This window comes from Leptonychotes weddellii, chromosome 2 (genome assembly GCF_054177405.1).
Source record: "Leptonychotes weddellii isolate Sample4059 chromosome 2, ASM5417740v2, whole genome shotgun sequence".
NCBI lineage: Eukaryota > Metazoa > Chordata > Mammalia > Carnivora > Phocidae > Leptonychotes > Leptonychotes weddellii.
Window position 1 is genome coordinate 93,218,555 of NC_138370.1, and position 26,025 is coordinate 93,244,579.

At 37.9% G+C, this 26,025-nt stretch overlaps 1 protein-coding gene across 1 annotated transcript in view; it reads left to right on the forward strand.

Moving 5' to 3' along the window:
• Positions 1 to 15,121: 15,121 nt before the first annotated feature.
• The window catches only part of CAMK2D (calcium/calmodulin dependent protein kinase II delta), a 283,031-nt gene continuing 272,127 nt past the window's right edge, over positions 15,122 to 26,025 (forward strand). Inside the window, exons 1-2 of the mRNA XM_081813123.1 lie at positions 15,122 to 15,814; positions 17,432 to 17,526. Of these exons, the coding sequence (XP_081669249.1) occupies positions 15,750 to 15,814; positions 17,432 to 17,526 (160 nt within the window). The 5' untranslated portion in view covers positions 15,122 to 15,749. The remainder of the gene's footprint in view (positions 15,815 to 17,431; positions 17,527 to 26,025) is intronic.

Consider the following 26,025-nt stretch of genomic DNA (forward strand, 5'->3'; position numbering starts at 1 on the left):
TTGCTTTTTATCCACACAATACCAGGATTTAGACAAATGGGACTGAAGCCATCTTGAGCTCTTCATTAATTTTGGGCTTGATTTACTTGGAGCAGAGGCATTGCTTTAAGGGAAAAAAAAAACATGTCATGTAGATTGTCTAAAAATAGAATACACTCAATCTAAAACAAACAAAAAGTGTCCATCAGTACTACTAGATTATTAACAAGGAGTGCAAATTTCAAGCCCTCTAGTGGTCAATACCATCCATGTTGCTCACTCTCTAAGACTTCCTCAAAGATAAAAAATTACTACAACTTCCAAAAATATTTCCACCATAAGATGACAGGCCATTATCTTTGTCCCCCAAACAGTGTACCATGTTCAAGTTCAAGCTGAATAATTCGTTATATCAAAAAAAGAGTTGTGAATACCAGTGTTAATTCTTAAAAATCATGTACTTATCTTTACTAGTAATAAAAAAAAAAATCAAGAAACCAAGATAAATTGTCAATATTTCCTGCCTTGGGTTTGGATCATATCCTTTAGTAACACAGTATATTTATTTTTTTTATTATGGCGTATCATATAGGCTTTAGGAGCAGGTATGACTACTTATTATTTATATGCATGGCTTAGAGGAGTTAATAAATATTTCTAAGTATTGGGTTCTACTAGTTTAAAAAATCTCGGTCATAATATGTACCTTATAGGAATTATGAAAAGGAAACAAAATTAAAATGTATACCTTAACTAGCATACTGCACGAAACAGAAAAGTGCTCATGAAGTCACTAAAATAATCGTGGTGGTGCTACTTTTGAGTGATAAAGGAAAACTAAGATATTTCTCAGTCACTGAGCACCAAAATAATAGACTCCCTCTATGATGATGACATATAAGTAGGAAGGAGCAAATCCTAATGGGTAGTTTTTTTCCCCTAATGGGTAGTTTTTTTTTTTTTTTTAAGATTTTATTTATTTATTTGACAGAGAGAGACACAGCACGAGAGGGAACACAAGCAGGGGGAGTGGGAGAGGGAGAAGTAGGCTTCCTGCCGAGCAGGGAGCCCGATGTGGGGCTTGATCCCAGGACTCTGGGATCATGACCTGAGCCGAAGGCAGATGCTTAACAACTGAGCCACCCAGGCGCTCCCCCAATCGGTAGTTTTAATGCAGATATTTTTAATATAGAATCTATAGGATGTGGTAACATTGGAAATAAGGAATACAAGGAAGAGATCAAACATTACTCCAAGGATTGAATTTGAAGAAGTGGGGAAATGGTACCATTAACAGAAATTGAGAGTTTGGAAAGGATATACTGTGGATCAAAATATGAAGTGAGATAGAAGAATGAGCAACTCTGGAGAGCTATAGGGGCTAGGGATCATGATGTGGGAGTTATCTATATGGAGCCGGGAGGCAAGGATTTTGGCAGTGCTATCCACTCCAAAGTAGAGTGAAAGGCCTAAATTTAAAGAAAAAAGGGAAGGAAGAAGAACAAGGCAGAAATATGAATACTGCAGGAACAATTCTTAGCAGTAGGAAAACCAGGAGAACTGGAATTGAGGAAGTCAAAGGAAGACTCATTTCAAGAGAAGGTGGTAATTGGCTATGCAGATTTCCACAGATTCTCATGAGGATGAGGCTTGAGTCAAGCTGCCTGGATTTGGTCATTGGGAGTCCCTGGCCTGGTTATTAGTAGGTTTCTTAGATTGGTAGAGGGATGGAAACGAGAATGCACAGACTTAAACGGATGGCAGTGGTAAAACCCATCTGAATGCAAATCCTTCTTTTACATTTCTGAGGACCACTTGGAATCTGGCTTTGCCAGCCTGTTGGAAGAGCCTAGTTTGAAGTTCAGGGAGTAGACCACAGAAATGTGCTCAGGAAATGAGGTGAGCTAGGAAAAGGGCTTGACTCTAGTCCCTGAAATATTTAGTGAGGACTTAGGAGTTTATTATTAACTTTCCCCCTTCCCGCTTAGTCATATTTGCAGATCCTAACCCGAATTAGTCCTGAGATGAAGTAAGAAACTAAGTTGAGGAATGGGAGTACCAGAGCCAGGGAGAAGCAAAAATTGGACAAGGCCTACAAAGGAGAGAGGAAGGATGTGTTCAGCTAAACCTCTGTAGTAAGAGGTGATAGTTACATAAGCAATATGTTTAGAAAATGAGTCACCTATCTCTCTGGAAAAGCAGTTGCTGATTTTCCAATATTATTTGCTCACTTAAGGCTTAGTGTAGCTAAGTATCAAAGTAGGAAATTCACTGGTTTTCCCCTGAAGACATGACTTCCGTAGTCCATGTGTTTACTCCACACTGTTTCTCCCCTTAAAGAGCAGCCAAACCTACATAGCTAAATATTTTCAGAGTTACCCATTTGAAAAATATAAAGTGTGTCTATGAGTATCTAGCTGTGGCATGTAAAATGAATAAAAATATGGAAGATAATATATAGTAATTAAAAGTGCACCTTCTGTGGCTCTGTAGTAGAAAACTATCTCAGAGGGTTGTGAGTCATATAGTAAACACTCAAAAAGTGTTACCTATTATTATTACCTTAGTATAAAACTTGAGTATAAAACTTGAAACGGTCCTTATTTCTAGTGGGAAATAAAGTTATTTAAACATTTAATGCTCCAATTTTCTCATTCCATAAGATGAAAAAAGCCATGTTGCTTACATGATTACCGGGAAACTATGACATGCAAAGAATAGTTACTACTATTCCTCTATCGTTTTTCCCCAACACCAAATAAGGAAATCTCCAGGAAAAAACCATAGAATTGATAAATTCTAAGCTTCTTTTTGATTCTGGAATATACATTCTAATTCTCAAATATATGCAATTTCAAAAGTTTTATCTCTTTAGAACATTCATTGCTTTTAGTACACACATAAAAGGTATTCAGTGAAGGAAAATCCCAAAACACTGGAAAGAAATAATTCATACACCTACCTCCCCCCCCACAAGATAATCACAGTTAAAATTTAGGCAATTGTTTGAAGTTTGAGAATTTTATTATCTCTCATCTCTCACTAAGCTCTCTCTCTCTCTCTCTATCCATCCATCCAAATAACCAAACATAAATCAAATATAAAACTGAGATTAAGCTAAACTAAACTAAATTGGGATTAAAATAGACTCTCTCTAGTTACTTGAATTTTTAGTTAACATATTGTGACATTTTTCCATGCCAGAACTTTGCAAAGCATGATTTGATGCAATACTAGCTGCATATATTTTATTGCATGACATGCTAGTATTTGAAAGAACTTCTTGTGTTTCCATTGTTGAACTCCTCAAAATATCTTCAGACAACCTGTTAATAATGCAGTACAAACTTATTACAATAGGGAGAATACCACCTAACATTTCAGAAGAAAGAAGTCAGAGGTAAGATATGCATAAGCCTTGGGGTCTGGCCTCAAGATGTTTAAAGAAGTCTTCCAAGAAGGGAAATGGAGAATTGGGCAAAGTCCATGATATAAGAGCTTAAAATTAGGGGATACTGTAAAGTAATTTTGATAACTAAACTGATGAGTACTTTAATTAGCCAGGTGAGCAGATTATTCTGATAACTTGATCCGAAGGAATTTCCTGAAGCAAACAGTAAAGTTATTTATTGATTTATAGTACTATATTTCCTCGGCAGAATTTTCCTAAAAACAACAGAAAAACCAAACTCTAAGTCATGCTAACATAGATAGTCTATAGTATTATCTAATTCCTATTAACACAGATGGTCTCAACTGTCAACGTGTCTTTTATAATTTTATTTAAAATTTTTAAAAGATTTTATTTATTTATTTGACAGAAAGAGGGAGAGAGAGAGCGAGCACAAGTGGGGGGAGCAACAGGCAGAGGGAGAAGCAGGTTCCCCGCTGAGCAGGGAGCCTGATGAGGGGCTTGAACCCAGGACCCTGGGATCATGACCTGAGCCGAAGGCAGACGTTTAACCAACTGACCCCTCAGGCGCCCCTATCATTTTAATATTAATTTTCCAAATATATTTTAAATATTCAATTATCTCTATTTTCACCACCACTGCCTAAATCCATGCTATCACTTTCTCTTACTTTGTCTTTTAAACTGATCGCTTTAGATTGCTAGCATTCATTTTCCACGAGGCAGCCAGACTGAACTCTGGGATACATGCATTTTTAAATCCTTACAGTGTTTCCACACCGTTTTTCTTTCTTCATTTTTTTTTTTTTGAGTACGTTCCACACCCAGTGTGGAACACAATGTGGGTCTTGCACTCACGACACAGATCAAGACCTAAGCTAAGATCAAGAGTCAGAGGCTTAACCAACTGAGCGACCCAGGCACCCCTTCACACTGTTTTTCATATAGTTTTAAGTTCCCCATGAGAGCCTTCCAGACCCATCCCTATAGCCTCATTTGGCTCACTGCATGCTATCCATGGTAGACCTTTTTTGGTTCCTTGAATTTGCCATGTTCCATCTATTAGAATGCTTTATCCTGCACTTTTTTTTAAAAAAAGATTTTATTTTTAAGTAATCACTACACCCAATGTGGGGCTCGAACTCACAACCCCGAGATCAAGAGTCACATATTCTTCCAATTGAGGCAGCCAGGCACCTTGCTTTTCCCGGACTTTCTTTTATCTAGTTAATTCCTACTTATTTTTCAGATCTCATTTGCTCATCCACTCTCAGAAAAACCTTCTTTGACTACTCCACCAAGACAAATATTGTACATTCTCATAGCTCCTTATATTCTTCCTTTACATTATTTAAATTTTTTACAAATAATTGATTTAATGCCTATCCCCCCCAAATAGTGGGGACACTTTATTTTGCTCTACATTCTGTGCTCAGGGTGCATGGCATAATATATGAACACACAATTTAGACAATAAATGTCTCAAAATTAATGGCACAATTCACATTTAAGCTGCAGAAAGAAGTACTTTGTTTTCCACGTACTTTGATAACCCACCCAGCTTAATTGCCTCTGCCTCCAAAAACACCTTTAAACTCTTAATTTGAGGGCACACCTTCTTTGTTAAATGAACCAAGTAGTTGTGAAAAAAAAGTGTTGCTTACAAATAAGCTATTAATTGAATTTTTTTTTCTTGGAGTAATAAATGAAATAGAAAATCATGAAAAATGGGAAGGTTTTAGAGAAAAATGTGCATGGCCCTTTGCAGTGGTATTGCTATGGCCTCCAGGACCTCTAAAAATCTGTTTCTCCTATTGAATGAAATGTGTGTGTGTGTGTGTGTGTGTGTGTAGTAGGGAGTGAAAATAGTAAACTGGTTCTTTTATTTATTTTTTTAACTTGAACCATATAGATACTTGTTCTGACTGAAGTTGGACCATTTTACAACATAGCTAAATCTCAATAACCTCACTAATGGAAACTGGCTTAATGTGGAAACATAAAATATGGTCATAACCCAAACCACCTATTTCCATTCATTCATTAATTATACTTTTATTCATAAACTTTAAGTTATAGTGATAATTTACATTTATACAGGACTTTCAATTTTAAGAGGTTTTTTTTTACACGCTTTGTTTTAGATAGGGCAGGCTAAACTACAGAAACAGAAAGGATCCTTAAAATTCAGTTCCTTTTAGGACAAAAGTTTATTTCTTTAGTCTAAAGCAGGGGTTCCAGGTTAGCAGCAGCTCTGCTCTCTCGCTCTTGCTCTCTTTTTTGTTTTTTATTTATTTTTATTTTTTTATTTTTAATTTTTTTTTGTTATGTTAATCCCCATACATTACATCATTAGTTTTAGATGTAGTGTTCCATGATTCATTGTTTGTGCATAACACCCAGTGCTCCATGCAGAACGTGCCCTCCTCAATACCCATCACCAGGCTAACCCATCCTCCCCCCCTCCCCTCTAGAACCCTCAGAGGGAGAGTGAGAGAGAGAAAAAGGCTCCCCGCTGAGCAGAGAGCCCAATGCGGGACTCTATCCCAGGACCCTGAGATCATGACCTGAGCGGAAGACAGACACTTAACTGACAGGTGCCCCTAGCAGCTCTGCTCTTATGAAATCTTTCAGGGATCCGGGCTGACAGTGGCTCTGCTATCTTCAACATGACACAAGATTATCCTAGGATTTGCCATCCCAGTCATTCTGGAAATGTGATGAACATTAAGGAGCATGCGTGAGGAGTTGTTTTGCAGGGGTGGGAGCTGGGGAGAATGCAAAAACCCGAAGTGGTATACATCACTTCTGTTCACATTTCTTTGCCAAGAATTTAATCTGGAGGCAGGAAATTCTCGTAGGTGTATGCTACCTATGTGCTCGGCTCTAACTCTATTTTTGTAGTAGGATAGAACAGATTCTGGTGGACAGGTTTAACTACATGTATTATCTCATTGGCCAAATAAAAATTTAAAGTCACTTCTCTTTCTACTTTTTAAAGGAATGAATGAGCATATCTCTAACCAACTTCTGAGAAGCAAAGAAGCAAAGAGGTAAGATATATTAGAGGCCTTGGTGATCTAGGAAATGACTAAGGTATTTGAATAACAAATTATAATAAATAATAATAAATTAGCTAGACCTGTCAAGCAAATAGGACAGAAGTTACTATAACTATACAGGATTTGCTGATAATAAATCGAATAATAAAACATTTTAAAATCTGTTCTGAGTTGAGTTTGTGTTGCCTAGTTGATACTTAACCATACAGCAAAGCCTTGACATTGACCCCTACATGAAGAAAAACAACTTTCAACTTTTGGCAAAGATAATTTAAACCATTGACTTTTTTTAAAAGTTAAGTTTGAAAATGAAGATAGATGAGGGAAATGCCAACCTCCTCTAAAGCCACATAAATTGAGAAGAGTTTTAGAACAGATAAGAGGATAAGGGCAACTGGCTGGCTCAGTAAGTTAAGTGTCTGCCTTTGGCTCAGGTCATGATCCCAGGGTCCTAGGATCTAGTCGCACATCAGGCTCCGTGCTCAGCAGGGAGTCTGCTTCTCTCTCTACCCCTCCTCCCAGCTCGTGCTCTGTCTCTCATGCTCTTTCTCAAATAAATAGATACAATCTTTAAAAAAAGCAGGAATAGACAAATAGATGAATAGAACATAGAAAGTAATGAAGCAATTCCATGTATAAATGACTATGACTCTTTTTTTCAGAGCTTATCTATATTTATTTGTTAAATGAATAAATCAATACATATCCATCAGCTCCAGTTGTTTTAACTTTGCTCTACACAAAGTTGCCGAATCTCCTAGGCTGACTATGAGTAGAGAGACACAGACAACTACACTTTCTATTCAGAATCCTTTTGACTTGGACTCTCCTTTGTTTTTTTTTTGTTTTGCTTTTTGTTTTTGATGTAGTGTTCCATGATTCATTGTTTGCGTATATCACCCAGTGCTCCTTTCAATACATGCCCTCTTTAATACCCATCACCAGGCTAACCCATCCCTCCACCCTCCTCCCCTCTAGAACCCTTAGTTTGTTTCTCAGAGTCCATAGTCTCTCATGGTTCATCTCCCCCTCTGACTACCCCCCTTCATTTTTCCCTTCCTATTATCTTTTTTTTTTTTTTAACATATAATGTATTATTTGTTTCAGAGGTACAGGTCTGTGATTCATCAGTCTTACACAATTCACAGTGCTCACCATAGCACATACCCTCCCCAATGTCTATCACCCAACCACCCCAACCCTCTCACCCCCCACCACTCCAGCAACTCTCAGTTTGCTTCCTGAGATTAAGAATTCCTCATATCAGTGAGATCATATGAAACTAGTCTTTCTCTGATTGACTTATTTCACTTAGTAATTGAAATAAGACTATAGGACTTTTTAAAAGGTCTTTTAAAGAAGTGGGAAAAGACGAACTATTCAGCTAATGCATTGGCAAAATGAGCCTTTTTAGGGAAATAAGATGAAAATAGATACCTGCCTCATACCATTCACAACAATAAATTTTAGACAGGTTAAAAATACTAATCATAACAGTATTAAGAGAAAATATAGGCAAATATATAACCTTGTGAATAGAAAAGTCTTCTTTTTTTTTTTAAAGATTTTATTTATTTATTCATGAGAGAGAGAGAAGCAGAGCAAGAAGCAGCCTCCCAAGGAGCAGGGAGTCCGATGCGGGACTCGATCCCAGGACCCTGAGATCATGACCTGAGCCGAAGGCAGACGCTTAACCATCTGAGCCACCCAGGCGCCCAATAGAAAAGTCTTCTTAAACAAGTTGTAAGAAACAGACAAAAACAGATCATGCAGGGCTTTCTAAAACATTTTGGTTTCTATTTCAAGATGACTAGAAAAGTGATTGAAATATTTTAGCAGAGGAATTGTGGGATCAGTTTGTTTTCAAAAGATCATTCTCTCAGATATACGGAGGAGATGGAAACTAGCATAAGAATTAATGGAGTTGGGAGGGTTTCTCAGCAAACTGTTTGAGAGATGACAGCAGTTTGGTCTAGAATGCCAGTGATGAGAAATACGAAGTGGACAGATAATTCTAGAAATACTTGGGACTCACAGTATGGGGTGGTGACAAGATAGATGCACCTATGAAACTAAGCAGGGTCCAGACCAGGAAATGCCTGATAGGACATATTAAAGATTTTGGACTTTTTTTATAAGGATATATGGTGAGGAGCAACATACTAGATTTCTTTAGTATGAATTCACTACAGAAAGGTGACCTAACACCCTAATCCAAGTGAGAAAAGGTAGTGGCCTAAAGGAAAGCGTTTGCAGTAGGGATGGCATGAGATACAGGGACATATGATTGGCTGGGGGAGTAAGGGAGAGGGACTGTTACAGGTAACCCTCAAGTTTCACCGAGATACGGAAGAGGTGCAAGTGAGGAGGGAATATAGGAGATGAATCTTTGACATGTTAAATCAGACATAGAGGTGGAATATCTAAGAGGAAATTTCCAACAGGGAGCTGAAAACACATGTCTGAAGCTCAGGGAGGGATTGGAGTTTGAGATGAAGATTTCAGAGTCATTAGCATTTTAATATCTAGCAGACTCTTGTTTTTTTCCCCTCCCCATTCTCTGTGTGCCTGTGAGGAAAGGGGAGCCCTACTCCTTGGGGGTTTATGTCCCTTCTTTTCCCTTCCCCTTAGCTAGGGGTCAAGGACTGACTGGTGAAGGAATAGGAAAGTCCATACATGGAAAGGAACAAAATCTGGATGTAATCTACACTCTAGAGCTGCATGTAGATCAAGTGGAGGCTGGGACTTTGCCTGAAGTCACACGCTGGGTTGTTTGTTTGTTTGTTTTTGTCCTGCTTCCTCCACATCCTTATCCTTTTCTCTGAGAGCTCTGCCTCAATAAGTCACTTGTCCAGACATTTTTGTCTCAGGTCTACATATGGAGAGCCAAATTTAAGACAGGTAACAATCAAGATAATGAGTTATTAAAGCAGCCTGAGAAGGGTGTCCAAAGTAAGAAAAAGAGCAGCCTAAAATGGAATGCTGAAGAACACCATTTACCATAAAGGTGGAGAAAAAAGAGCTCAGGAATGGGACTGAAAAAAGGAGACAGAAATGTTGTGGGGGCGGGGAGGTGCTGTGAATGGAAAATGTGGCGTTAGACATGAAAACCCACGGAGAACATTTTAAACCCAGTATGAAATGATACAGAGAAGTCAAGCAATGGAAGGATTGAAAATGACCTATTATATATAGACACAAAAAGCCCTCATTACACCCTTTTAAAGATTGGACATTTTTAGTATTTTGGAGACAAAGACTGATGATAACATATATTCTTTTTTTTTTTTAAATCTTTTTTTTTTTTAAGATTTTATTTTATTTATTTGAGAGAGAGAGAGAGAGAGCATGAGAGGGGGGAGGGTCGGGAGGGTCAGAGGGAGAAGCAGACTCCCTGCCAAGCAGGGAGCCTGATGCGGGACTCGATTCCGGGACTCCAGGATCATGACCTGAGCCGAAGGCAGTCGCTCAACCAACTGAGCCACCCAGGTGCCCTTTTTTTTTTAAATAAAAGGATTTTTAAGCACCTGTGTTATGGCACAAGCCCTGTACCAGTGCTGCAGCCGGAGACTGACAGTTCCTGCCCCCAAAGGGCCAATAGTCACAGTCCAGTGGGATAACTGTTGCAACAGTAGTAAGTGAAAGTCATTACCCATGCACCGAGGAATACTCAACATCTGCCAATTTGTGTTGCTACTTTGTTAATGATGAACAACCTTTTATACAGTTGTTTTGATTTATACACCATATTTAATATAATCTTCTGCTACAGTTCTTTTTAACAGAGTGTTAGGTATCTTGGTAGAGGATCAAATATGCTAACCCATATAATTGAAAGAAATGGGAAAAAAGCTACTTCATTGTGGGGCTATCCCTTATTTCCTCGTTCATTTACACATTTATGTTTATTTGTAGGGAAAAATTACTTCTTTCAGGACCTGATGAAACAAAGAATACCTTTTCTGTTATGAGCTTTTGTTTTATGAATAGTTCATTTCTTCATCTGCAAATTCATCTTTCCTGAATGGAGAGTTTGGTGAATAGATTATCCGCTCACTAGTGACCATATTTGTGTCTGGCTCTATGTGGTTAAATTATTATTCCTTGAGAAGGCTAACTGGAAGTAACAACAGCAAGTTGCTTTCTCCTCCTTGCCTCTAAATCTTCAATGAAAAGTGGCTACAATACAGACCGTGCTAAAATTCTCACAGCAATCTACTTATTACTGATAGTCTTCACTCTGGGGAGCTATGGAGATAGCATCATCTGTTCATTGTTTCTTGCCTTGTAATTCTGTAGCAAGGAAAATCAATGAATGTCAATATCTGTTTTGTTTACTTAAGTATTAGAAACTTACCCTTTCCTAGTGGGACTACTGAAGGCTTGCCTTTTAATTGGCTTGCCTTTTAATTGCAAATGGCCAAAAAGAGAAAAAAGATCTTCTATCTTTGGTTCTCCAGTTGTATTTGTATATAGTGATCATTTTCAGTCTGTCTTCTATCTCTTTGCTACTTTTTGTCAGTTGATGCTATCACACACACACAAAAGGGATGGAATATATTTATAGCAAAATATTGTGTGGTCTTGGTACTAATGTGATTTCATCTGATAGAAGTCTAGCAATATAAGGAGCAATAGGGCTCTGCTTACAACTAGTTTACCCCCAAGCCTCCAACCCTTAAACTTCACTCCTCCTGCTTTGCTTGTTGTTACCTTTTCCAGTATTAAAGAATACACTTTAAAAGAAGATAAAATTATGAATGCTTTTCTTCCACCTCAGCAAATAGAATATTAGGAGCTTCTAACACTAGCTGATCTCAATTTTTGTGTGATTAATCTAAATCAATTGAGAAACTGAGTATGTACATGTTTATAATTTTTTTCCATTTACATTTGAACAACGCATTTTATTTTTTTGGATAATCTTCAGCTCATATTTGTTACTAAATTTTAGAAAATTTCTTAACTTAAATCTGGTAATCCTTCATTCTCATTCTGTAACTTCTGATGTTCTTTTCACATTTATGACTTCCTATTTCTTCACATCATAAGATGGATCTTCTTTCATAGTAGTGGTGGTGTTTAACTAGTTTAGGAATTACAAAAGCTCATTTCAAAGCCACATTTTTCATTTCCTTACATTGACTTGTGTCTTCACAGTGAGATCTAATCATTTGAAACTTTTGGCATCTGTCTTTTATTACAATGTAAAATTTAGTAAGGCTGGTATATCTAAAAAACCCCGGCAATTCCTTCTTCCTTTATGGACTTCAATGGTAAGAAAATTAGTACTAGATTCTTTTCCTTTGATGTCAATTTTTAATGTATTTTAAAAATCCATTTCTTTGCATAGGCAATTTTAATCATGGGATACTGTGACTATCTTGACTGAAAATGATCACCCTTAGAGTAAGAAGTTTTATTGGCATATTAATTATCAACAACTAGGGGCGCCTGGGTGGCTCAGTCGTTAAGCATCTGCCTTCAGCTCAGGTCATGATCCCAGGATCCTGGGATCGAGCCCCGCATCGGGCTCCCTGCTCAGCGGGAAGCCTGCTTCTCCCTCTCCCACTCCCCTTGCTTGTGTTCCTGCTGTCACTCTCTCTCTGTCAAATAAATAAATAAAATCTTAAAAAAATAAAAATAATAATTATCAACAACTAACTTTAATATAAAAATTGTAATTAGGTAATTTAAACTCCAAAATAATTAATCTGCCCATTCAATAAAATTCATTGAGCAGCTATTATGTGCCAGGCACTATTCTAGTTGCTGGAAGTAGAGCAGTGAACAAAATAGACAATAACTCATGCCCTTGGGGAGTTTATATTTTAGTTGGGAAGTATAAACAATTAACAAGGAAAAAAATAAAATTTATAGTATACTAGATGGTAATAGTTATTAAGGGGGAAAATAAAGCAGGCAGTGAAAATAGAAATCGTGTCTGAAAAATGTGCAGTAATTGATAGAATGGCTAGGGAAATCTGCATTGATACGGTGATATTTGAGAGAATACTGGTAGGAGATGAAGAAATGAAATAGGAGAGATGAATATTCGAGGAAAGAGAGAATAGCAAATGGGAAGTTCCAGGAGCATGCCAAGTTATGCTCCAGGAACAGCAGAGGCGAATGTGGTTGGAGTTGAATGGGCCAGGGCACAAATTGAGGGTAGGAAGACTAATGGAGTAGGGGTGGAGGGCAGATCCCTGAGGGCCTTGTAAGTCATTTTTAGAATTTTGGTTTTTAGTCTAATTGAGATGCTAAGCCTTCAGAAGTTTTTGAGCAAAGGCATGATTTATTCTGACTGAAGTTTTAAGGGGACCATTATGCCTGACGTGAAGAGACTAGAATGAAGGGGGGCAAGGGCAGAAGCAGGAGACCAGGAAGAAGGCAAGAGATGATAATCCAAGTGGAATTTCTGTGTAACTTTAGAAGGATTACTGTCTTAAGAAAGCCCAAACTTCAGAAATAACTGTCAATATTTGTTTAAATAAGATAAATATTTTAATCAGTCTAAGATATAAATCAAGAAACAGCACAAATATTGAGTAAGCAGTACTTAAAATACACATTTATTGTTGAATAATACATCAGTATTAAAACTGTTACGTTTCCTTCATCGTATCATACAATCATCATAACCATTCACAATTATTGGTAGTTTGAATAACTGAGATAAATACTGTAATTATGTAGGCCTCATTACTTGAATATTTAAAAAAATTTTTTTTCTTCCCTGGAGTTGTAAAATTTAATATTATCTTTATTGTTTTAATTTTACTTTTTGTTCCATTTTTAGATTCAGAGAAAATTAAATTATTGCATTATAACTTGGAACCATATTGCTAAATATTTAAGATATGTTAAAAATCTTTAGCATAGACTGAATCTTTTTTTTCAATTTTATAGCTCAATTAATACTTAGACACCTGTTTCTTTCTTTATATAGCTTTTGGTATCATCTTGTATTATTACATTTTACACAATGTTCTAATTGCTTTTTACCGCTGGGAATACAAATATATACAAAGTTCAAGTTTGTTATAATAACTGTTAAAATTTGTAAATATTTTGAAAACTTAAGTAAAAACTCTACTATTGGCAGATTAGCATTCCCCAGATGAGGAAATGAGGGAATTAACGATTATGTGTAACCGTGGACAAGGTAATTTACTAATCAGTAGCAGCCCCTGGGAGCAAGCAACAATTCCTCTAAATTTTAGATTGTTTGTATATCCAAGTTATCTTTTATCTTCCAGCTGTGGAATTTTGAGTCCATGATGTAATGCTAATGATGAACAAATTAGCAGAACTGCTAAGTTTTTAGGGTCCCATGTTGTAGAACAAAGGACAGTAATTTGGAAATACCGTTCATAACCCTTTCGTTCTGCCTTTAAATTTGCAGTTGCATAGTTTATTAAAGACATAAGACTGTAAGAATGGCCCAGGGGTTGTTTTAGCAATCAGCGATTTATTTTAAATGTAATGCATAATTATTTTTTCCCCTATCTACTGTATGCTAATGAATAGGACGTATTCTTCATTAAGTGGCTTTTCAGACAGTCATTTTCAAAGTATACGTATGTGTCACTATCTAGCCAGATCTTTGACCATACAAGCAGAGCACACTCGCCCTGTTCTCTCCTCTTCCCTTTTTTTCTTTGCAAAACGAAAACGGGCTAGAACGTGTTCCCGTGATGCTAGTGACGTGAGTCCCAACCGGGTCGCGTGACCGACACCCAACCTTCCCAGCACCCTGCCCCCGCAGCCGGGGCAGGAAATCTCGCGAGAAACCGCCTTACTATCAGAACTTAACTGAGGTTCCAGCGAGTTACTCTGAAAGGAAGGTGTGGCTCAGTGGGGGAGTTTTTGCTTTCATTCTAGCATTCATGGTCGAAGCAAAGGCCTTCTGGGGTTGCCAGAGTCTGAGCAACCCAACCTAGAAAACGGCGGGGGGAAGTGGAGGGTGAGGCGGCAGTCATATCAGAAGTGAAACGTGGCGCACGGCGGGCGTCGCCCCTCGCTAAACTGGCTTCTGCTGGGGTGGGCCCGGAGTCACTGGGAGGCTGTGGGAGGCTGGGACCCTTCTAAGGAAGCTGTCAATTGCCCACATCCGGCCCCCGCTGTGTCAACACGGAGCGGCGCCGAGATGAAATGGTGGCTCACCTCGCCCTCCCACCCGGGGCACCGCGGCTCGCGGGTCGGCTTGGAGCGGTTTCTAGTGCCCCGCGCCCCCAACAGGGCCGGGGCCCTACACGGGCCCCGGCAGCATCCCCAGGCAGCTCACGACTTAACCCCGCATCTTTCCGCTAAATCCATTCCAGATTTAGGCAGCAGCTTTATAGCGAGTTTAACTGGGTAATTTTGACGTCTCGCCTCCTTCACCTAAACCCTCCCTAGGCTTCTCCCTCGTACATCCTCCTCCACCCACCTGGTCTCTCCCTAGACGGGTTTGCGCGAGTGTGAGACCCAGGGCGGGAGAGCGAGATCCGCGAAGGCATAGGGTTGGGAGTCGCTAGAGGGAGGTGTGGGACCGGCGAGGAGGGGGCTTGGAGAGGGAAGGGGTGCTGGCAGGCGGAGGGAGTGGTGGGAGGAGGCGGCGGGGGGGTGAGGGGGTAGGAGGCGGAGGCCTGGGGACGGCCGACTAGGCTTCGCCCCATCCGAGCGCTCTTTTCTCTCGCCGCGCAGTCTCGAAGCAGCGCGGTCTCGTGGGGGAGCGTCAGGCCGCCGAGGTGCCCGCGGGAGGCAGGCCGGCCCCGGGCGCGCACGCTCGGCCGAGCCCCGGCGCGCCCCGCGCCCGCGCCTGCTGACAGCTGCAGCTGGGCTCGAGCTCTCCGCTCCCAGCTCCTCGGCCTCCGCCCCCTCGGGCTCCCTCCCCTCCGCCCCTACCCCTCCAGCCCGGTGCGCTAGTTTCGCAACTGCTTGCCTCTCGCCCGGTGCCGGGCTGTTGTCCATTTCCCGGCCCCTTCTTCCTGAGCACTTTGCCCCCTGCATTTGGAGAGAGGGGCTGGAAAGGGGGCGGGTGGAGCGTCCAGAGGAGAAGGAAGCAAGGGCCGGAGGAGGAGGAGGAGGAGGAGGAAGAAGAGAATCGGCGGACCGTGGGGAGGAGACCCCACGCCACCCTTTCTGGTCATCTCCCCTCCCGCCCCGCCCCTGCGCACACTCCCTCCCGGGCGAGCTACTTTCGGACGGGGAAAGTGAGGGCGGCCCTGGGTGACAGTGCCGCGGGGCCAGTCCCGGGGAAGCCGCGCGTCTGCTCGAGTCTCGTCTGCCGCGCTCCCAGCCAGGGACCGAGGATGGCTTCGACCACAACCTGCACCAGGTTCACGGACGAGTATCAGCTTTTCGAGGAGCTCGGAAAGTAAGCGCTTTACCCGCATCCGCATGTTCCCTTTCCAGCAGAGGGCAGGTCGCGTTACCCCAGACCCACCGGCCTCCCGCGTGGGGCGAGGGAGTTTGGGAGACCAGAGGAGTGGGAGGAGGGCCAGTGGTGTGGCAGCTCTGAGAAAGGTACTGCCTTAGCAAGAGGAGGGGACAGAGACGGGAAAAGACCCTCCACCCCAGCTGGTGGCCCATTCCGATGATCCTAAACCCACCTTCTCCCACTCCCCCACCCTCTTGCACTAGAGACTTAGTGGATTTACGATCCCTGCAGTTGTAGCTGTCATCCTGAGAAGTGTGCGAGCGTGTGTGTGTGTGTGTGTGTGTGTATAGAGGAAACAAGAACCCATGTAAAATGCAACATAGATCATGTTTTCTGTAAATAGAGATGCCTCCTGGTTAGCCGGCGTGTCGGCCGTACAACCCACGTACGGATGAGAACTCACTGCCACAGACGGTGCCATATTTATTGATGCCGAAAGTTCAACTTGTCGTAGAGTCTATTTCGCATCCAGTAGTTCTGTCCAGGAAAAGGGTCACCCAAAGGAACTCGACCCCCTGCCCCATATCCACTATTAATCTTTGCACTAGATTATTCGCTCATCATCATCCTTCCTACGATTTACATGTGCCTCTTCGCATCCTCTGGGAGGATTTATTTATACAGGCAACGGGAAAGACCTCGAGACCGAGAGAAAGCTTCCCAAGGGTAGCCTAGCGTTGTATAAAACGACCTCCTACGCCCGACAGGCAGAACTACTCGGAGAATTTAAGGAAGGGGACCGGAGACCTCCTGAGGACCTGTGTGCTTAGGGACCTAGGGGCCAAACCGTGAATGTTGATTTATGTAGCATCCAACCCAAACCCAATTCCTCTATCGCTAGTGTCGACTATTACTTATGAAAGGGGTGCGTTTATATGTATGTGGTTGTTTTATACAATTGAATTCAAGAAAATGTAATTATCCTTTAAATGTAATGAAAATTATATCCTTATATATTTATATGTTGTCTGCTGTTAAAACATGGAGAATATGTCGGAAGAGCAGCTTAATTCAAATCTCTCCCTTCCCCCAGCTCAAAACAGGGCACAGAGAAATCACCATATCAGGATTTGTTAAACAACACAAATGTTCCCAAGATTTATATTTTAATGAAAACAATCGCCATATTTACTTACTCGGAGCCACATTAATTTTTTTTCTAACAAAATAAATAGGCAGCAGATTTTTGCTGCTCCTCCTCAGCCATGCTCTTTGCAGGGTTTCTTTTTTTTTCTCAGAGCATTTGGTGCTGTGTGAGTGTGATTGTAAAATGTTTTCAAATTTCATGTGCAAACAAGAGCCATCATAATTGGCAGTTCCTTTCATTTTGTTGATTAATAATGTGTGCTCCCAGTTAAATAAAATTTACTTTTATTCTTCAACATTAAAGAAGGTTTGGGTTTCCAGGAAGAATCGTTCATTTTCTGGATATTACTGTAGTGCACTGATATTTTACAAATCACTAAATGCAATAAAAATGCTCAGATTGTTGTAATTTTTTAAAGGGATATCAGAGCTGAGTATATTGATGACATGCTAATTATTCGTTTTCAGGGGGGCTTTCTCAGTGGTGAGAAGATGTATGAAAATCCCTACTGGACAAGAATATGCTGCCAAAATTATCAACACCAAAAAGCTTTCTGCTAGGGGTGGGTATTTTCAACCACATATACAGTATATGTTAATTTTGTATTTGTCATGTTGATGTTGGTTCTGTTGTTCTGTAGATATATAGTTATAATTGAACTGTAGACTTAGGTGTCCTATTACATTTTGAGATTATTTCCTTCCAGAATGCTTCTTGGTATGTATAGTTTAAAAGTAAGTGAACACATGAATTTTAACAACAAATTATTAAATAATTACAACTGTCCTATGAGCAATAGCATACATAACTATATTTTAAAGCAAGTAAGTGTCACTGAGTGCATTTTGCCTTTAGCTCTGCTGTGAAATAACTTTCAGAAATACCCTGGAATGGAAAAATGTAAGTCTCACAACTGTCATTATTCTCTTTTGCTTTTGAGAGGAAAAATAGGTCATAGCTCAGTTGAATCATATTTCAGTTGTAGTTACACTTGAACTTAATTCATCAAGGTATATTTAACAGTAATAGCTTTGGGAGGAAAAATTTATCATTGCTATATTCTAGGAAGTTTAGCTTGATTTTGATGTGTCTGTGTGCAGTCCAGACCTTTACTGGATCTTCCGCATTAAGGCTTCTCATGGACTCCTGTAATGTATTTTACATGTGCTTTATAGCCACAGAGATAATTCTTATCATAAAATAGCTGTTGACATAGGCAAAAAACTTAAAGGGACCTCACTGCATTCTTTCTATTTTGTTGAACTCATGCAAAAGTACTTACACTGAAATGTTAGGCATTCTAATTATTGTGAGCACGTGTCTAAGGTATTTCCATGGGAATTTATGGTTTAATGAAATTAAAATGAACAAAATGCTACAGTATAAGCCCATTTCAGTGACCTGGTTTATTTTAAGTAATGAGTGAAGAAATTCTATTAGGGTTAGATTGCCTCACTTAATTTGTCTTCTAAAAAGTCCTGCTTCCTAGTATCCTGGTATCCTTGTGTTTGATCTCTGCCGTGATTTTTCCCCCTATCTGTTACAAATTCTACTTTTACATATACTTGAGGTTTAGATTGGCATTTCAGTTTATTCATTTGAGCGAGATTTTGTTGTAATTTCCTTCATCAGATTTTAACAGCATTCTGAGGAAAGTCTGTGTGCTAAAGTAAGCAGTACCATAGCTTCATAGCTTGAGAACTCATGAGAAGCACGTTATGCTCAATTATATTCCCCTTTCCCTCTTCTCTCCACAGGAAGGTTCTTAACAGTCAAAAGGAGTTGCTAATCTGTAAATGACATTTTAGTTTTTAAAAAGAAAAAAATGAAAATGTGTAATTCTTTCGGTGCTTACGTGTTTTCTTGCTGTGTGCCAGGTACTTTTGGCAAGAGTAGGGGTATCAATTTTTTGGAGGCATTACAACACCTATCCAAAATCTCTCAGTGGCTTTAAATTTTCTCTCAAAACAAATCAGTCTTGTGCTACACTTTTACTGATTTCCTTAATTAGAGTCATCCCTCTTCATCTACCCTAATTCCTACTCCCTACATCAGAAAGGCAAATACATGTGTCTCTGCTCACATACATTTTATTTTCCTTTCATCTGCCTCCGTCTATGGAAGATAAGTCTTCTCTAACTTGATGGGATTCCTTCTTCCTGCTAGTGTTTCTCACCTGCTCATACTCTACTTTAAAGAGCTATCTACACCCAAAGCCACCTTGCCTCATCTGGATTCAATGATTCCAATTACATTTAGGAAAAGTAATTAGGGTGAAGTGCTAGAAGACATGCTGCTTCTCCTTCTCCAGTTTTCTTTCCTTGTGACTTTGGGCAAGTTTCTTAACCTGCTATGTTCACCCTTCTGAGGATTGAGGTTGTAAAGAAGCAGGTGTTGGAACTAAATGCCCTGGGTTTAAATTCTGATTCCCCTAGGTATTAGCTGTGTAATCTTGGGCAATTTACATATTTTTGATGAGCCTTCATTTTTTCACCTGTAAAATGGAGTAATAATGTAACCCTTCCTTTCATAGGGTTTGTGAGGAGTGAATTAATATAGAAGAGCACCTGATACATAATATGTATTCAATGAATATTAGCTGCTATTATTATCTCTTGGGTTGTTGTAAAGATCAGATGAGATTACTTACATGAAAGAATGTGAAAATTATAAATCCAGGGGCAGCCTTGATTTAGCTGTGAGAACCCAATTTGAATCTTGGCTTTAGTACTTAGTGTGTAAATTTGGTTTAGTTACTTACCTTTTTTTGATCTTAGGTTCTTCATCAATAAAATGGGGCAAAAGTAGTCATAGGGTATCATGGATTGTTTTGAGGATTCAGTGAAATTATGAGAATCACTTCTTAATTGCAAAGTACTGAGTCAATTTTACCTATTACTGCTCACTTGTAAAATATTACAGTACTTTCCTGCAGAACGTTCAATTTATTTTATCACCACAACAATTAGAGCTGCTTATAGCATATTTATATCTTTAAATGTGTACATTTGTTTAAACTATACCCATATTAAGTTATAAACTCTTAAAAATGCTTTCATTGTTTAATATTTCACAGCATTGAGTACATAGGAGGGGCTCAGTACAGAGTGACTAGGATCAAATGTGGCTATTAAATGGTTTGTAAAGTTAAATACTTAGTTTATTTAACAAGCAAATACTAGATGTAATCTATAAAGTAGTATATTAAGAGCATATGCTTTAAAATATGAACATTCCTTTAAAAACATTCCCTTCTCAGACTATAATAATCCTTAAAATGATCTTTGCAGAAAAATTTTAAGATAATATATTTAAAGGGAAATTAGAATGATATGTAAATTAGCATACATTATTTTCCTTAACGTACTGATTTGTTTTCTTTTGGCTGTGCATAGCACTTTTTGTGGAGCATATAATTTTTTGTACAAATTTTTGTTTGTATTATTTAAAATGCCATGTCTTTGTAAATCTGAGCTTTAAGCCTGTTTGTTTTAAAGACCAGGCAGGTCCTCCAACTCAAATAATGTTCTTTAAATGTAGTATTAACAACTGAAAAAGAAAGGCCATTGTCAATACATTTAAGACCATGAGAGATTGCCAAAAATTTGGCTATATTCCTGCACAAATTTGCGCATCCAACTATACTGTCACCCAGGCATTTTTCCTGTGCCTAGATGTTAATGGATTTCCAGCAGACAGTTTCAGTTGCATTTCCTCTCAGCTGTTAGTCACACAAACCATATTTGGGAGACTCAGAGTCTGTTGAAGAATTTCTTCCCTTTTGCATTAACACGTGCATGCACAGAGCATTCATTATATGATACTGATCAGATAGATTAAGTACACTGATACATAGTTTGGCTTGTTTTAAAAATAAATAATGTAGAAAAGTTTCAAACATATTTTATATGAAATTTCTGTCTTAAGTTTTTCATTAGATGGGATTAGAAGACATGCTTAATAAATGGTGGCTAGTGATGATAGAATTTTATCTCCTATTTTTACCATGGGAAGTAGAAATTATATAATTTTGGTCCCAATTGGGTTGGTATTTAACAAATGCTAATTTGCTCTGCGGTTTTCATACTTTGTTGATTTTGACATGTGTATAACTGTAACGTATTGTCAGGTTATGTGAAGTCCATGAAGGGTTGTGATTGCAGTTCAGAATCCAGTGGACTGATGGTTCTGATAGCAGATGTCTTTAGAAATAGTATTTGTGATTATTTCACATTTTAAAGGCTCCCTGTGGTAAAAGATTTTTTTATGGTAGTAATGACTTCTTGATGTTCATTTTCCAGTGTAATTTTTGATCATTAGTAACCACTTTTTATTACATGGGATCTGATATGCCACAGTCATCGTATTTGTAAAATGTAAACTACAATAGAAGCTTGAAATAGTACACTATTACAAATTTTTCTACTCCCTTGGTGAAGTTAAAAAAAAGACTTCATTTTATATTTCTGTAATACTTCACAGATACAATACAATTAAATCATTTGGCATTCTTTGATTTTTGCTAGTTTTGTTAATTCCCAAATTGATGATCTTCGTAGACTATGAATCAGGACTTTATAAAACTAGTTGACCATGTACACCAAATTAAATCTCATTTATGAAATCTAAATGTTGCATTTATGTCCTTAAATAGTCTTTTTTTATGTTATAATAGAGATGTCAATAACTCCTGGTACTTTTTTTTTCTTCCTTGGCATTCAGGCAGTCAAGAAATTACTGTCATTTTTCAGCCTTATGGTTACTTAAATTGGAAAGCAGAACTGAGATGTTATAGATGAATCAAGTTATTCTGATTATACATTATTGATTTGGCAATTTGGAGCTAATTGGGCAAATTAATATTTTTTGGAAGTTTCTTGGTTGGAGCAATGTTTTAAGAAAAAACTAGTAAATTATTTTTATTTTTGCATATGGAATTTCTATGGCTCTTTAATTATTGGGCCCCAAAGTGGCATGTATCATTTTTAGGATTTAGTGTCCCTTAGTTATGTTTAGTTGTATTTGCATTCTGACATAGATTTTGATATTAGATATCTGTTTTCCTCTTTTGGTGAATGAGAATTTTATTGTTGTCCAGACTGGTTAGGAGATAAAAATGTAAATCTGCTTTTCTAGGAAATAATAATCTTTTCTGTATTCCAGCATCATTAAAATAGGCAAACTTAATAAAGAAGGTGGTTGTCAGATACCTTACTGTGATACTAATAACTAGTGTCAACCTCTGCCTGACTGATCATGCAGTAGGAATTGAACACCTGGAGAACCTTCATTGTTTATACAGTTAGATTAATACTTTTCATTTCCCTTGAAATACTGAATCAACTTGGTGTAAAAATTAGTAAATTTTTATGGGCCCTTTTAAGGTTAATAATCATGAACTGTTATAAAGCACATACTAGGATTGTCTTGGGCATTTAACTTCATTTGTTAACTAGAATTTTATTTAATTTTTAAGTCTTTCTCTTGGGCTGATACTGTGGCAGACCAACTCCTAGTGTCTCTAGGGCTGAGTTGGCATTTTTCTTTCTTTTTTTTTTTTTTTAACATCTGTCTCTCTGCATTTACTAGGGTATGGTGTACACAGTGTTTTTTTTATTATTGACAATTAGTTAATGATTGTTTAGTAAATTGCACTGCTATACATTAAGTGGAATCTTAGCAATATTTTTACTCTAAACACAAAACCTTTGTAGTAATTTACATTTCATACTACTTTATAGATTACTAAGCACATTCACATATGTGGCCTTATTTATTTTTATTTAATAAATATTGAATGAGTACAGTAGGCAGAGTGTTAGGAAAAGTAAGTCTATCTACACAAGTAGACATCATAGAAGACATAAATGGTTTAAGTCTAGCATGAATAAAGTGCTGTTGATTTTCAAAGGAGGGAAAGATTATTTCTGCCTGAAGAGATAAAGAAAGGCTTTTATATAATATGGATTTAAATACATTTTTAAAACTATAATGCAGATAGGGCTCAAGTACCAAAGTCTAAATAAACAATTTGGAGAGATTATTCAGGGCCTTTCATAAAAAGGACTATGTCTTACACATCTTTCATTTTCTCAGTGCAACGTATAGAATTGATTATTTCTTTGGGAAAATATATTTAGAGTTCCAACTTGTGAGAGAAGATAGTGTTTTAATTGCTGCAGTCACTTAAAATCAAACTGAAGTTTGACAGTCCTTCTGTGCTGTTTTCTGGAAGGAAAACAATGTAGTGAAAAATCTTACTAAAACAGTAGGAAAATGATTACAGAAGAATGAAGTGTTTTGGTAAAATTAATTGATTAACTGATTGAAAATATCTCAATATACAATAAGTTCCTAGGGTTACTTCTTCTAAATGATTCACATGTTGCTGAAAAGAAAAACTCAGTCCTTAACCAAAGCACAGAGGTACTCAGAAAGGCATTCTATTTCTCTGGCTCATCTTGTTTAACCAGTGAAGGATGGAAGACAAATGTTTGCCTTTTTGTTGTTTCTTGTTAGACAACACTGTTGTATGTGTCAAATTCATACAAAAATGTGGCAAGTGAAAGAAAAAATATAAAACTGTCAAGTTTTATAAATATTTTATAAAATTTTATAAAATTTATAAATTATAAAACTTGACAGTTTTATATTAATATGTTGGAAAAATAACTTAGGTGCAGCAAGTCATATAAAGATATGTAGATAATATTGTCATGTAATATTTATGAACTGTTGATTCTACCTAAGAGTTTCTTTTTTAGTTAGATTACATAGGGATTAAAACATTTTTATTACATAAAATCTTATATATGAAATTATATTTTATATAGTTGGAAACAGTAAGCACCCAATAAACCTCCACTCGATAGCTAGAGTATTCCCTCTACTTTTGAAGCTACCTGTATGTTCTTTTCTGATCCCCATCTGTTGCCTTACTCCAAGAGTTAATCACTATCTCTTTTTTTAGGAGAGAAATCTCTTTTTATTTCTCCATGCCCTGGAACTTTTTAATTAATTGGTTGATTTCAGTTGGCCAATCAGTTACCAATGGAAAATCTATGCTCTCATTATCTAGATATATTTAATTGTATATGTATATGTATTATATTGTATATGCATAAATTTATGGAATAAACTGCATTAATTCTCATATTAGTATATAATTTTACCCTATCCCTTAAGGCAAGGGAAGGCTTAAATTATTTGGAATTTATATAGTAATAGGAAATTATTTTCTCCCTATGTCTTTTTGAAACAATTTCATTAATGATGATGCCTACACATTGAAATAAAGCAAGAGCAAGTTATATAAAACTACCTTATTAAAGGTAAATATAGTTAGTGATGATTAGATTTTTATTCTATCTTATAGAGAAGTTATAGAGTTGAGATATGCCACATCATGGCATTAGTGTTTAAATTAAAATTTGATATATATTTTTTTTAAAAGATTTTATTTATTTATTTGAGAGAGAGAATGAGATAGAGCATGAGAGGGGGAAGGGTCAGAGGGAGAAGCAGACTCTCCGCTCAGCAGGGAGCCCGATGCGGGACTCGATCCCGAGACTCCAGGATCATGACCTGAGCCGAAGGCAGTCGCTTAAACAACTGAGCCACCCAGGCGCCCTAAAATTTGATATTTTCGTAAAGAAATACTTCTGTGATTTTTGGAGACGTGTTCTGATAACTTGAATTTTTGCTGTTAAGTGTATTTATTAGTAATCCAGGCCCAAACTCTACTCTTCCCTGGTGGACTCAGTAATTTCCTCCTTCTATGAATGGTGCCATAATTTTCCTGGACTTTCAAGCGTGCTTGATTTTCTTTGTTTTCCTTAACCCATCTCAACACTTTCCATCTTTTCCTTTTTCACCAGTCTAACTTGAGTTCTTTTTTTCTTCAGCTCTTTTAAACAGCTTGCTAAACAGGTTCTCCAGCCGACGATTATCATGTTTTGTTTTGTTGTTTTTCATTTATGCAGTTGATCATTACCCACTGTGCTGGGCATCTTGATAAATTTTAGGGATACAGAGGTGAAAGACAGAGATCTGCCCTCAAGTATTTTGTGGTCTATTGGTGTGGATGATAACCTGGCAAGTATAGTATAGTTTTTGAGGACTATAATAGAATTATGCACAGGGCTTTCATATAGATACAGGCTGGAGGAGGTTGTTATCACAGATTTCTTGAAGAGATGTGTGAGACTGTGTTTTTGAATGGCAGTTGAGCCTGGTAGAGGAGGGAGAAATGGTTGTCCAGGCAAAGTAAGCAGCCTGTTCAAAGGAAGGGAGAAAGTTCTGGCTCCACCCTCCAGAAGGAATGAGTACATCTAGTGTTGTTGAAATCCTTTAAAACTCCATTCAGGTGCTGCCACCTCCATGATGCTGTCTCTAACTTATTCTCCACCCTTCCTTTCCTTCTCTAGGCTGAAGTGATTCTTTTCCTCCTCCTATGAATAGCTTTTTCATGTTTCTTAAGCAGCTGATCTCACATTTCTCCTTTTGTATTTTAGTTATATATGTTGTAGCTTTCAAACATCTTGTGGACATTTTTAAGCTTACCTTTGAATCTGTGCCTGGCACAGTAATTACAGTATTGAAGATACTTGTAAATGTTTGTTGAGTGAGTGGACAAATGGATGAGTAGGCAAATAAGATTCTGTGTCTAGAAGAAGACATATGCTTAACAAAGACAGACCTGTGACAGATAAAGTAAGTGAAAATTGAGTTAAGGCTTCATGTCAAATGGAATACACTAACTCTATAAAATAATCTTTAATTCATAAATTATTTCATTAGTTCCTTGATGACAAATTATGCTATTTTGGAAAGAGTTTTGTATAATTTAGAAAGTTTTTGAGCAACTCTGTGTAAATTCTTACTGCTGTTTTTTATCATGTAATATAAAGTGGCTCAATGATAAGGGGTTATCATTTTCATGGTCTGTGTGTCCATTGGTACCACTTCAGTAATGCCATACACATGCTATCATTACATTATTTTAAATGTTTGAAAATAACCAATTTTGAATTTAAAGATGGACAGAAAAGATAAACTAATA